At 30.5% G+C, this 15,264-nt stretch overlaps 1 protein-coding gene across 1 annotated transcript; it reads left to right on the top strand.

The window, feature by feature from the left end:
* Nucleotides 1-2,965: 2,965 nt before the first annotated feature.
* Nucleotides 2,966-5,899, top strand: LOC120078294 (Core-2/I-branching beta-1,6-N-acetylglucosaminyltransferase family protein). Its single transcript, XM_039032529.2, has 5 exons — nucleotides 2,966-3,222; nucleotides 3,631-4,412; nucleotides 4,517-4,592; nucleotides 4,686-4,801; nucleotides 5,252-5,899. Exons 2-5 carry the CDS (start codon nucleotides 3,761-3,763, stop codon nucleotides 5,758-5,760), a joined length of 1,353 nt encoding a protein of 450 aa, XP_038888457.1. The 5' UTR covers nucleotides 2,966-3,222; nucleotides 3,631-3,760; the 3' UTR covers nucleotides 5,761-5,899.
* The last annotated feature ends 9,365 nt before the right edge of the window (nucleotides 5,900-15,264 follow it).

Here is a 15,264-nt window from a genome sequence, read left to right as displayed (position 1 = left end):
CAAACACCAAACACATGGTTCCTTTTTGACTTCATACTTAGCCAAATTTTTACTAATTAAGGCTCAACTTAAAGCTACTAGACAAACTTACTCAAACACTTAGAAATTTTCCTTTCTTCAACATAGGATTTGACTTATACTTAGTTAATTTCCTTAATTACATGCTTAGGTAGGGAAATTGAGATCCGGGTTTCACAAAAAGCGATCAACGAAGATGTTGGACTGAAACTCTTACGAAAGAACAATGAGAGAATTTCGTGGGGAGTTCGACAGAAAGTGAATACTGAGAGTGACCTTCCATTCTCTTCAATGCTATTGGAAGAATATTAGTTGGGAATAAATGTTTTGGTGGAATGTTGGTAATGTATTGAATGCACATTGGATGGAGGGCTGAAGAAATCGTTGAAGGAAGAAGAAATGTGGTGCGGTTTGAGAATTTTTAAAAACTGGGGGTAATTTTGGAATTTTGCATGGGCAAAAGATTAGTGGTAGAAAAGTTTTTAGGAAGAGGCCATTGGTAGAAATTTTTTTGGATTTTGGGTCTTTTTGTGAAATTTTTCGATTTAAATCTATATCAGCTAACAATATATTTCATTAGAGTAAGGACATAAGGGGAAAAAATAGTTGTTTTAAGGGTAATTGCAATTTGTAATATTTTTAAAAATAATAAATAAGTGTATAACATCAGTTAAAAAAAATTTACAAATATAGACAAGTCTATCAGCGATAGACTTCTATCGTTGATAGACTCTTACTCGTGATATTAGACTCCTACCAATAATATGGTCTATCACTAATAGACTATTTAAATTTGAACATATTTATAATCTTTTTATATTATATTATATCTACTAATAATTTGAGTCTAATGTCTATATTTGTCGCTGCCTCTTATTTTAATGAATAATAAAAATTAGAATAATTTAAAACGAAAATACTTTAGGAGCTGCGGCCGACACCCCTCTAAATATGTATTTCAATAAATAAATCAATTAAAAATGGAGGAAAAACAAATGCTTCAATTAATGTTTATGTTTTTCCTGTCTCAAAAAAAAAAAAAAAAGTTGTGTTTTTCCGGTGCACCTGAAATTCGGTGTCTTAAAAAAAATATTTTTGGGATACCAATAAAATTCAATTTCTGTTAAGCGCGTGAAATAGCTTTTTCAATTTCCTTGAATACAAAAAAAGAAAAAAAATGGTACGGTACCGTAAATGGAAAATTGAAATTAAATGTTTATATATATACGTCATTTTGTTTTCGTACGTGTCAATTTACTTTTGCAATTAAATACGAATTTAATAATTTTAGTCATGCTTGATAACTATTTAACTTTTTATATAAATAATTTTTTTTTTCATATACAATCATAGTATAGGAAATCAAACTTCAAATCTTTAGAAAGAAAAATGATGTTAATTACCATTAAGCTAAATTCATTTTAGTATAAATAATCCTTCTTATCAGCATATCAAGGACCAAAATTTTAATTTCAACCCTCAAATTATTTAGATAAATAATTTGTTCCAGAAGTTTGTCCTTCCCAAGTTTATTCTCCCTAAATTTTAAATATTTTGGTAATTCAATTTTTAAAATGTCTAGTGAAGTTCCTTAAGGAAACAATATTTTTTTCTTAAATGTAGTTTTTGTCATTTAATATCCACTGACCAAATATTCACATTTCACAACAACCAACCTATATAGGGTTCCAACACACATATGCTTAGTTTGCCACAATAAATACACAAACTTAGACACTACTTCTAGTTGGGTGAAATCTCCAACTATGAGAAAAACGTTCTAAGATTTTTTTTTTTAAAAAAAAAAACTAATATAAATCTTGAACATTGAGCTATGATCACATTGACAAATATATTAACAATTTTTCTAAAGCAAACTAATAAAGTATTTAGAATATCTTTTTAAGTGCTTAAAATATTTTTTAAAACATTAGAAAGTCGATATTCTAAATATGTCCTAAAAGCCAAAGATCAAGATATACTTTTTTTTTTTTTTTTACCTTTTCAAATTAAAATAATCTTAAAAACTTTATAGATTAAGATAAAAATCAATTTTCATAAACCAAAACGAAATAATCTCGAAAGTATAAATATTATCATGAATTAAAATAAAATAATCTTGAAAGCTCATAACCGAAATCACATTTAAGCTATCTAGTTAAAAAATATATATATATTTTTAATCTTCTTGTAAGTGGTAACTTTCAATTTTGTAATAAGTTACTAAACTATTGTAGTAGGTACAATTCAGTCATTCTACTTTAAAATTTGTTGCAATTAAGTATCCTTTCATAAAAAAGTATTGTTAAGATTCAATGGAGTTTCTTACCAATGGAGTTTAAAAAATTAATCAAAAACAAATTTATTAAAAAAACATAACTTATTACAATATGCAAATGGACCGTTATGATGAAATACAAAGCGATTAGATGATTATAAAATTTAGGATTATTCTTTTAAATGATAAAATTGTTGAAAATATTTTCAAATATAGCAAAATATCACTAAATGTCTATGAATATTTATCACTAATGAATAAATGACATTTTGATATATTTATAAATAAATTGACTCATTTTTTTATATTTAAAAATTGTCTTAAATTAAAAGATATATATTAAATTGTTAAATACTAAATTTAAATACCAAAATTATCAATTGTATACAAGTTGAGGGACGAAAAGAATAATGTTTTTTTTTTTTAATTTTATAAAAAATTTAAACAACCATTTAAACATTACAAATTTATAAGTTGGTTTATTAGTGAGTGAACTAAACGCGCCAGAGGGTAGCGTGGGGAAGTAAAACAAAGATAAAACAAATAATATCATCGAGTATTGTATTGGCACCAAAAATTAAATTGCTCTTCTTTTTCATAGAACAAATTGATTAAACCGTGTGTTCTTTATTTATTATTTATTTATTTATTTATTACTTTTTCTGTTTTGCCAACATTTGAAGCAAAACCAAATCCACTCAATCGGCCATTTCTGTACGGTCAGCTCTTTTCTTCTCCATTTTCACTCTCTTTTCTCTTGCCCTACCTTTCCCTTTCTTCCTTTGGCCGATCACCTACTGTTCCTGACCCATCGATTCCACACAATAACCATCCCAAAATTCTTCGCTTTTCAGTTTCTTCAACCCCATTTGATTCACCTCTCTCTCTTTCTTTTTGCCGTTTCTGATTCATTCTTTAAATACCCAGTAAGGATTCTCTCTGTTTCTCCCCTTTCTGATTTCCCAACTATTGGGTTTCTTTTTCTTCTCTTCTCTTATGAGCTCTGTGAAGCTCACCGTCTGAGCGTTTCCTTGCCACTTGCTCTGTACTTTACTTCAATCGTTTTAGATCTGAGTTTGTTTGAGGAAATCTAGCTGTTATTTGTTCTTTTTGATTAATTTGGCGTTTCAACTTGATTGTATTTAATGCTTGCCGTTTTCTTCTTCACCCATTTCAGTCTCTGAGTTACTTCTCTTTAATTTGCCCTGTCGGTTTGTGGTAGATCGCTGTTTATATGAAATGGGTTTCACTTTTGAGCTTGTCTTGATTGTTTCTGAGCAATATTAGAATATACTTCGAATGATTTTCATTCTTTCCTCTTCTTCTTACATAAGGCTAGTGGGGATTCTGGCCAATTTGTTGTCGGTCGCTTTAATTACAGCATTGGAGGATTTGGCAGAGCAGTGAGTGATAGAAATAGTATTTTTGTGAGTTATCAATCTGTGGTTAAGAGCATTATTCGGAATGATTGGGCGTAAAGCGAATATGGGTGGCTTTTTAAATCCCTCATGGATGAGGAAGAACATGAATTCTCATGCAGGAAGGATGTTCAGTGATAGAAAATGGATTGTTCCATTCTTTGCTAGTCTGCTCATTTCAGTTACCCTGCTTCTAACAGCCACTTTTGGGCTGTTTATTCCTTCACAAAGCGATGAGCAATTGCCATTTGATGCTATCTCGTTTACAAAAGAGGAGGATTCAAGTGGGTATTTCATTGAGCCTGAATTAAGAAGTTCATTGGAAGAAACAAGTGGTATTATGAAAATGGAACCTCCAAGATTAGCCTATCTAATTTCGGGTACAAAAGGCGATAGTCGTAGAATGATGAGGACCTTGCAGGCTGTATATCACCCAAGAAATCAATATGTTCTGCACATGGATCTCGAGGCTCCGCCCCGCGAAAGACTGGAGCTGACGAATCTAGTTAAGGCTGATTCAACATTCAATGAGGTAGAGAATGTGCGTGTAATGGCTCAATCCAATTTGGTTACTTATAAAGGCCCTACGATGATTGCTTGCACGCTTCAAGCGATATCTATTTTGTTGAGGGAGAGTCTGGATTGGGACTGGTTTATAAATTTAAGTGCTTCAGATTATCCATTGATGACACAAGATGGTTAGTGCACTTGTTCAATACTTTATGATCATTTCATCTTTTCCAGTTCCTATGAATGAAGATGAATATATTTCCATGTGATTAAATTCTCTTCAAATGTGCAGATTTGCTTCATGTGTTCTCCAACTTGACTAGAAATTTCAATTTTATCGAGCATTCGCAGATTGCGGGGTGGAAATTGTATGTAATAGTTAATGCCTTGGAGTTTTGTTCTGATCTAGTAATTATAAGTGTTGTAATGCTATGATAACCAACATCTATCTATCATTTCAGGAGTCACCGAGGGAAACCGATCATCATCGATCCAGGACTTTACTTATCCAAAAAATCGGAACTTGCTTGGACGACTCAACGACGCTCACTTCCAACAGCCTTCAAGTTGTTTACAGGTTAGTATGTATTCTATTTCTTTCATGTACTATCTGAATGTTGGTGCATTTGTTCTCTGATGTATGGTAAACAAGGTTGTCTTTTTTCGTATTTAGAAGGTAATGTTTTTCGGTTCATCTGTAAACTTAAGTTGAACTAACTATGTTATATTATCATTAACAAACAAAACTTGGTACTAAATAGATTAGTTGGCCTCCCTAGAATCATTTGACCGTAAACTTCAAGCAATTCCCCCATGTGTAACCAACCATTAGCATTTTTAAGGAGCTTGTTTGCTTAGCTAATTAATCAAAGTCTTTCCCCTGTGTGCTGCCTTTGGGAAGGAGTTTTCGATGTTGGTTTGGACAAGTATTTTGGATTGTCCTTCTCTTCAGTAGCTTTAATTGGAGTCCTTTCAAATATCTGAACTTTTAGTTCTTAGAACTCAGTTTCGTATATTATATTTGTAGGTTCGGCATGGGTAATGCTGACACGATCATTCGTCGAGTATTGCATATGGGGATGGGATAATCTCCCAAGAACAATCCTCATGTACTACACGAATTTTCTCTCATCGCCTGAGGGCTATTTTCACACGGTAATCTGCAACAATGATGAATTTCGCCACACAGCAGTAAGCCATGACCTCCATTACATTGCTTGGGACAATCCTCCAAAGCAGCATCCACTCTCTTTGACGATGAAGGATTTTGATAAAATGGTCAATAGCAATGCCCCATTTGCTCGAAAGTTTGCCAAGGATGATCCAGTCTTGGACAAGATAGATAAAGAACTGCTTGGCAGAACAAGCAGATTTTCACCGGGGGCATGGTGTGTTGGGAGCTCGGAAGGCGGTGCTGACCCGTGCTCTGTGCGTGGAAACGATTCGGTGGTCACACCAGGCCCCGGTGCTGGCCGGTTGCAACAGCTTCTTCATTCACTGTTGTCCGAAGAAATTTTGAAAAAACAGTGTACATGACAAAATAGGTAAAGTTTACAGTTTTACATCTCAACAAGTGTATATTAATGCATCCATAAAATTATCAGGCTGATTAAAAATGACCCAATTTTGTTTCTCTTCCCTCGATCAATGAAATATCGAGATTCAATTTTACGTATATATTGATGAAATATTGATTGATTGTCAACAAATATTTGTGAGTTAAAAAGTTTATAAAAATTATTTAGAATAATAACGAATTTGTTTTTACTTCCAAATTAATATATGGATATTGTTATTAGTAGGTTAAAAATACAAGGGTCCCTAAACATTCACGATTGTAATAATTTAGTACTTCAACTTTAAATCAGTTAGTAATAATTTAGTTCTTGTATTTTCAAATTAGTAACAATTTTAGTCAAACTTTAATATGTAACAACTTAATTCATGTATTTTACAATTTATAACGATTTAGTTCTTATTGGGAAAGATATTATTAAGATTAAAGTAACTTTTCACATATGTAGGTGAATAAACTTATCAAAAGTCTTTTTTTTTTAAAAAAAATAAATTATAAAGACTAAATTGTTATATAACACTTAGTTTTGAAGAGATTTTTCATAATAGAGACTAAATTGTTACAAATTTTATACAAATAGCAAATTGTTATCATTAAAGTTGAAGGATTAAATTGTTCTTTTGTGCATGTTTAAGGACCAAAAGATTTTTTTTTTTTTTTTAAAAAATTTTGTTAGTATTTATATTCATATTTTCAACTAAGTTAATGACATTTTTTTAATGTTTTAAGAGTATTTATAAAAGATATCATAGATATTAGTAGATGAGCAATACTTAGGTGCAACTTAGGTTGCATCTAAGTCCATATTTTCCATTTCTCAACACAAATAAAAGAAAAAAAATTAATATATATTTTTTTAAAAAAATTCATTGACATACATCAATTTTTCATTGGGTGCAGTCAGAGCTGCACAATAGATGAGTATAGTCTGATGCATCTAAGTTTTTTTCTTGATCCATTAAACGTCTTTTTAAAAAATTATTAAAAAAAATATTTTTTTGTACATGTAGAGAAAGGAGTATAGACTTAGGTGCAAACCTAAGTTGCATTCAAGTATTGCTTGATTTTTAATATTATGTTCAACTAATACTAATATTTAAATAGATCTAAGTTGGATGGTTTTAATAAATCTTTCTGTTCTGTGAATTTGGAAGAAATTTCCTGTTTGAGAATCTGGAAATATCCAAATGAAAATGAAAGGAAGTTATTAAAGATAAATGTTTTGTATTGGTATTCAAAAGATGAAAAATAAACCCTAAGCTGAAGACAGACAATTGAGATCTTTGACTTTGAGTATTTGTTTAGAAGATCTTCTCAATCTCAGTGGCCATAGCTTCATCAATTCATATGCGCCAATAATGAGGGTTCACCCACCGAAACTGCTGATGATTCAATTAACCCAATTTAAAACAACAATAAAAATAATGTTGTGAATTTGACACACCATGAAAACACGGATATGAAAAAAATATAATATAATAATAATATATAATAAAATAAATAAATAAATAAATATATAAAATAAATAAATAACAAAGAATATATTTCTCCACTTTCTCCAATCTTTTTAGATTGATCACCAATATATCTTTCAAAACCCACCAAATACTACTATTTATAAGCAATTTGGCAAGTAAGAGGTAGATTGCATGGACACTAATAGTGTGTAATCTTGAGACACATGGACAACGTATTAGATAATGGATAAGTAGCACATGACCAATGGACACTAATAATAGGTATCTACATTACACTTTATTTAACATATTTATAATACTCCCCTTAGATGTCCATTATATATGAAATATGTCTTGTTAAAACCTTATTAGAAAAAATCTACTGAAAAAAAAAATCAATCTGATACTCTTAAAAAGTATATTTACTCCCCCTCATTGATACATCACTTGAGATTTATGAGTCGCCGCATTCCAAAGTTAGTGCATCAGTTTTTCAAAGGTTGCTGTAGGTAAGGCTTTTGTAAATAAATCAATTTGTTGTATAGTGATGTCGTCATTTTCTTCAAGATCATGAGTGTAAAAAGGCTTCAGTCAAATATGTTTTGTTCTATCTCATTTAATATATCATCATTTGATTTGGGATATGCATGCTGTATTGTCTTTGTATAATATCGTTGGAAGATTTTTACTAGAAGACAAACCACACGTTCCATGAATGTGCTGAGTCATTGATCTTAGCCAGACACATTCTCGACTAGCCTCGTGAATTGCAAGAATTTCAGCATGATTTGAGGAAGTGACTGTTATGGTTTGTTTCACCGATTGTCATAAATATCTGTTTAAGATCTACTTTTGATCAGATAAATATCCAGAATTTACATAGGCTAGATCAAATTTTGATTTATTTGAATAAAACAAACCCATGTTAATCGTTCCTCGGAGATAACAGAATATATGCTTAATTTTGTTCTAATGTCTTTTTGTTGGAGAAGAACTATATCTTGCTAATAAATTTACTAAAAATGCAATAGCTAGTCTTGTATTATTAACAAGATACATAAGTGCATCAATTACACTAAGATATGGTATGTCAGGACCAAGAAGTTCTTCATTATCATCTCGAGATCGAAATATATTTTTCTTCACATCTAGTGAACGAACCTCCATTAGAATGTTCAGTGGATGTGCTTTGTTCATATAAAATCTTTTCAAAACTTTTCATGTATAAGTTGACTGATGAACAAATATCTCCTCTGCTAAATGCTTAATTTGCAAGTCAAATTTTTTTTTTTCCAAGATTTTTCATATCAAATTCTTTCTTATGATATTCTATTGCCTTTGGAAGATCTACAAGAGTCTCAATTATATTTAAGTCATAAACATATATAGTTATAATGGCAAATCCTTACTATGATTACTTTATGAAAACACATGATATATTGGATTGTTTTGATATACTTAGTTGACATTCATAAAAAGTATCTAATGAATTATGAGTTCAATACATCCTGTTTAGCAGAAAGACGAACATTCCTTGCTCATTATCAGACAATCACTTATTCACAAACCTCGTGTGGGGCTAATAGTTTTCATTTCCCATCTCATGGAAAACCCTTTTCGCTCCGCTTAGCCCTATCCCCCTCTAGAGGTATTTTAGTGATAGGTTCTATAGGAACCGGACGATCCTATTTGGTCAAATACCTAGCGACAAACTCCTATCTTCCTTTCACTACAGTATTTCTGAACAAGTTCCTGGATAACAAGCCTACGGGTTTTCTTATTGATGATAGTGGCGATATTGATGATAGTGACGATATCGACCGTGACCTTGATACAGAGCCATCCTCAACCAAGTCTTCTTGACTATTAATTATTTTTCTATTTTGAGGATTTTTATCTTTAAAACCCACTAGTCTACCACGCTTCTGGCATGTTCCAGACTCATTAGTGACAACTTTTATGTTGGGATATCAATTTGTTATGAAACATTTGCAACTGGTATATGTGACTTAATTACTTTCTTTGCACCTATAAATGCATATGGTAACTGATTTGATATATTTTGCAAATGAATTATCTTCTGAACTTCAAGTTCACATTGATATGTACGGGATCTAAATGAGACAATATTGATACATTCCATGTAATTTCTTTTTCCAATTTCTTAATTCCTCCCCCCTAATGTTGGAAAATTTGTCTCATTAAAATGACAATCAATAAATCATGCAGTAAATACATCACTCATCAGGGGTTCAAGATATTTGATAATTGATGGGGAATCATATCCAATATATATTCCTAACTTCCTTTGAAGACCCATCTTGGTATGTTGTAGTGGAACAATTGGAACATATATTGTACATAAAAAAAAATTCTCAGATAGGAAATATATGCTCATGGCCATAAGCTAATTGTAATAGCAAATACTTATGATAAGATATTGGCCTAATATGTACAAATGACGCCGCATGCAAAATAGCATGTCCCCATGTAGATGTTATAAGCAATGGTCTAGCAATTAACTGCAAACGTTTTATGAATGATTCTGTTAAACCATTTTATGTATGAACATGAGCTACAAGATGTTCAACTCTTGTCCCAATTGATATATAATAATTATCAAAAGCTTGGGATGTAAACACACCAACATTATCAAGACGAATGGTTTTAATAGTATAATCAGGAAATTGTGCTCTTAACTTAATTATTTGAGCAAGTAATCTTGCAAATGCAAGATTCGACTTGATAATAAGCACTTGTGTGACCATCTACTGGATGTGTCTATTAATACCATAAAAATGGTCCACTCGGTGGGTTAATAGGCCCACATACATCACCATGAATTTGTTCTAAAAATACAGGTGATTCAGTCCCCATTTTGACTGGTGATAGTCTAATGATTAATTTGTCTTGAGAGCAAGCATCACATGATAATTCATTAGATTGAAGAATCTTCTGGCTCTTCAATGGATTTCTATCTGAATTCTCAATAATTCTTCTCATCATTATAGACCCTGGATGACCTAATCTTTCATACCAAATTGTAATGTCATTTGAATTCTTAATAATTCTTCTCATCATTATAGATCCTAAATGACCTAATTTGTCATGTCATATTATAAATATTTCTGGATTCATGAACTTCAGGTTGTTGCATATGTTTCAATTACTCGTATATGAGTATAATGTAATTTAGAAGATAAAGTAAGCAACTCTTCCCGTATACGTTTTTCACATGAGACAATAGATATGATATAAAGATACTCCATATTATTCTTTCTATCCGTCTCTATATAATAACCATTGCAACGTATATTTTTAAAACGAAGTAGATTTATCTTTGATTGACTAGAGAACAATGTATTATCAATTGTAAATTTTATTCCTCTAGGCAAAATAATATTTGTTTTTCCAAACCCTTCAATTAGATTTGCAGAACCTTATATTGTATTGACTTTTGCTTCTAACATTGTTTGTTTGGAAAAATATTTTGTACTTGTAAGTATTGTCTATGTAATTGCACTGTCTGCCAGACATAGATCTTCTTTACTTATTTTTTAGTCACCCAACATATGAAAATGATCCATGTTTCTTCATTAAAAGAAAATAATCACAATAAGAAAAACAACATTTGGAATATACAAAGGTTAACATCTACTAAGAAGAAAAAAAAAACATGGCCATGAATAAAAAAAACAACATTAAGTCTAGATATTTTCAAAGTCAAAGGAAACACTTGATGTTCCATCAATTCTGTCAATTTTCTCTTCAACAGATTCAAAGAAGTTCGTCACATCCAAATTTGTCATATGAGATGGGTCAAATACGTCATTATCCTGATATGCAAACTTTGCTTCCACATTTTTCTCTTTTTCCTTCAAGGATGCTTGATAGAGATCAACTAAGTGCTTTGACGTACGATAGATACGTGACCAATGTGTAATCATTATGTATCGGAAACATTTATTTTCAATACTTTTTGAATTCTTATTTTGTGGAGTTTTCCCTTTGTGATCATCATTTTGTGTGGTTCTTTTGAAATTTGATTAATTAGAACGATCACCATGAAAATAATAATTATTTCTTCTTCTACCACAGTCACGACCTCGACCTCGACCACGATTATTATTAAAATTCACAGCATTCACTTTAGGGAATAGTGTCGTCCTGATTGGTCAAGATTCATGATTTTTTTATTAATAACTCATTACTTTGTTCGACAACGAGAAGACATGAAATTAGTTTAGAATATTGCTTAAAACTTTTCTCTCGATATTGCTGTTGCAGGAGAATATTTGAGATATTAAATTTAGAAAATGTCTTCTCTAATATATCAACATCAGTAATTTTCTCTCCGCATAACAACAGTCTCGAACTGATTTTCAATAACACGGAGTTATAATCACTTGCTGATTTGAAATCATGTCTCAAGTGCATCCACTCTTAACGAGCTTTAGGAAGAATAATTGTTTTTTTTTTTTTTAATGATAATACCTCTCTTTCAAATTTTTTCACAAGATACAAAGATCTTTTATTGTAATATAGTCCATTTTCAATCCCTCATGGAGATGATGACAAAGGAAAATCATAGCTTTTTTTTATTTTTTTTATTTTTTTTATCTTGACTGGATGTCATATTTCCTTCTTTAATAGTCTCTCCAAGATTCATAGCATCCAGGTGGATTTCGGTATCAAGTACCCATGACAAATAATTACTGTCGTTAATATCAAGGGCGACAAACTCTAATTTTGTGAGATTTGTCATGGCAATACTATCATACAATATTGTATTTATATTAGAAATTTAATAGATATTAAATATGAAAAATAACGTTAAATTTATCAATTATAACAAAGAGGAGAAAATCGACATACCTTTAGGACCTATCTTTAGCGAGGAAAACGATAAGAGCTCGTGCTAATAATGTGTGATGAATTTGAGGAGCACAACTAAAACATGAATATGTAGAAAATATAATATAATAATAATATTTAATAAATAAACAAATATTAAAATAAATATAATATAATATATAAATGTATAAAATAAATAAATAACAAAAATTAAATAAAATAACAAAGTATGGATTTCTCCACTTTCTCCAATCTTTTTGGATTGATCACCAATATGCGTGTCTTTCAAAATCCACCAAATGCCACTATTTATAGGCAATTTGGCAGGAAGAGATAGATTACATGGACACTAATAGTGTAACCTTGAGACACGTGGACAATACATGGGTAATGAATAAGTGACACATGGTCAATGATACTAATAATGGACATCTACATTACACCTAATTTGATATATTTATAACAAATAAGATTTAAATTTAATTTTGGAAAAAAAGAAAAAAGAAAAATAAAAATACAATGTCGTTGTTAGGGATCAAACCCAGGTCGCCCGCATGATAGGTAAGAATACTCACCACCGACGTGGATGATGTGAGGAATTAAATTAAAATATTATGGTTTCATAAAACTGTCTTAATTGATAATAAGTTTTCTAAAAAAAAGTGATAATTAGTTTCTATTTATATAATAAGTCTTGGGCTCATGGCTACATATTCACGTAAATATTATAAATATTATGATAATAGATACTCATTAGATGCTTATGTTTAGTGTCTCTTGACTATGTGTCATACCCCATTTTTCAAAGTATAGTCCATGTGTCTCAATATTACACATCATGTAATCCACCTCCAAACTTTCCAAATTGCCTATAAACAGTAACATTTGGTAAATTTTGTAAGACACACACATTGGGTAGAATTCATGAAAATTGGAGGAGATTTTAGAGAAATTCTTTATTTCATATTTTGTTAATTTAATAATTTATAGATTATATTTTATTTATTTTATTATATTTTACTATTATATTATATTTTCTCCATATCCGTATTCCTCTTGTACTCCTCAAGTTCACAACACGTTGTCAGCACGAGCTTCTTTCATTTCTCCTGCTGAAGGTAGGTCCTAAAGGTATGTCGATTTTTCTCTCTTCGTTATAATTAATAAATTAAAGATTGTTTTACATATTTGATATATATTAAAATTTTAATATAATTATAATATTTTGTAATAGTGTTACTATGAACAAATTATAAAATTAGAATTTGTAGCATTTGGTATTAATGGTAATAATTATTTGTCATTAGTGTTTGGTGCCAAAATACACTTGGATGCCATAAAAATGTGATCATAAGAAAACAAATTTTCTTCCTAAAGCTCGTCGTAAATGGATGCACTTGAGGCTCCAAAATTTTAAATAAATAGGTTAGATAAGACATTTTTCTATATTTCGGATATGCTCCTACAGTAGTAATATTGAGAGAAAAATTTTAAACAGTATTTTGAACTAATTTCACGTTTTCTCGTGGCCGAACAAAATAACAAGTTATTGATGAAAAATCTTGAACCTCGACCAACTAAAACAACACCAGTTCCTGAAGTGAATGCTATGAATGTTAATAATCGTGGTCGAGGTTGTGGTCGTAGTCGAGGTCGTGATTGTGGCAGAGGAAGAAATAATTATTATTTTTATGGTGGTTGTACTAATCATTCAAATTTCAAAAGAACCACACAAAATGATGATCAAAAAGGAAAAACTCTACAAGATAAGAGTTCAAAAAGTGTTGAAAATAAATGCTTCCAATGTAGAATCACTGGGTAATGGTCACGCACTTGTCGTACGTCAAAACACTTAGTTGATTTTTATCAAGCATCCCTGAAGGAAAAAGAGAAAAATGTGGAAGCAAATTTTGACAAGGATAATGACGGATGTGGCGGACTTCTTTGAATCTTTTGAAGAGAAAATCAGTAGAATTGATGGAACATCAAGTGTTTCTTTTGATTTTGAAAATATCTAGACTTATGTTGTTTTTTTATTCACGTCCATGTTTTTTTTCCCTCTTAGTAGATATTAACCTTTGTGCATTCCAAATGGTGTTTTTCTTATTGTAATTATTTTCTTTTAATGAAGAAACCTGGATCATTTTCATATGTTGAGTGACTAAAAAATGAATAAAGAAGATCTATGTCTAGCAGACAGTGCAATTGCTCATACAATACTTACAAGTAGAAAATATTTATCCAAATTGACAATGTTGGAAGCAAAAGTCAATACGATATCAGGTTTTGCAAACTTGATTAAAGACTTTGGAAAAGAAAATATTATTTTGCCCAGAGGAACAAAATTTACAATTGACAATGCATTGTTCTCTAGTTAATCAAAGAGAAATCTGCTTAGTTTTAAAGATATACGTTGTAATGGTTATCATATAGAGACTGATAGAAAGAATAATATAGAGTATCTTTATATCATATCTACTGTCTCATATGAAAAACGTATATTAGAAAAGTTTCCTACTTTATCTTCTGGATTATATTATACTCATATACAAGTAATTGAAATATATGCAACGATGAACCTAAAGTTCATGAATCCAGACATATTTACAATTTGACATGACAGATTAGGTCATTTAGGGTCTATAATGATGAGAAAAATATTGAGAATTCAAATGGACACTCATTGAAGAGCCAGAAGATTCTTTAATCTAATGGATTATCATGTGATGCTTGCTTTCAAGAAAAATTGATAATTAGACCATCACCAGCTAAAGTGAGAATTGAATCCCCTACATTTTTAGATCGAATTCATGGTGTTATATATGGACTTATTAACCCACCAAGTGGACCATTTAGATATTTTATCGTATTAATAGATGCATCCAACAGACGGTCACGCATGTGCTTATTATCAAATCAAAATCTTGCATTTGCAAGATTACTTGCTCAAATAATTAAGTTAAGAGCACAATTTCCTGATTATACAATTAAGATCATTCGTCTTGATAATACTGGTGAATTTACATCCCTGACTTTTGATAATTTCTGTATGTCAATTGGGATAAGTGTTGAACATCATGTAGCTCATGTTCATACACAAAATGGTGTAGCAGAATCATTCATAAAACGTTTGCAGTTAATTGTTAGATTATT

This window comes from Benincasa hispida, chromosome 5 (genome assembly GCF_027475165.1).
Source record: "Benincasa hispida cultivar pf3 chromosome 5, pf3_genome.v1.1, whole genome shotgun sequence".
In the NCBI taxonomy this organism is placed as follows: Eukaryota; Viridiplantae; Streptophyta; class Magnoliopsida; order Cucurbitales; family Cucurbitaceae; genus Benincasa; species Benincasa hispida.
The sequence above is the reverse complement of the archived record's forward strand: the minus strand, read 5'-3'. Positions and strand labels throughout refer to the sequence as shown.

Coding starts and splice junctions, on each gene's coding strand:
- LOC120078294 (XM_039032529.2), top strand. CDS start 3,761: ATGATTGGGCGTAAAGCGAATATGGGTGGCTTTTTAAATCCCTCATGG. Junction 4,413..4,516: donor TCCATTGATGACACAAGATG/GTTAGTGCACTT, acceptor TCAAATGTGCAG/ATTTGCTTCATGTGTTCTCC. Junction 4,802..5,251: donor AGCCTTCAAGTTGTTTACAG/GTTAGTATGTAT, acceptor TTATATTTGTAG/GTTCGGCATGGGTAATGCTG.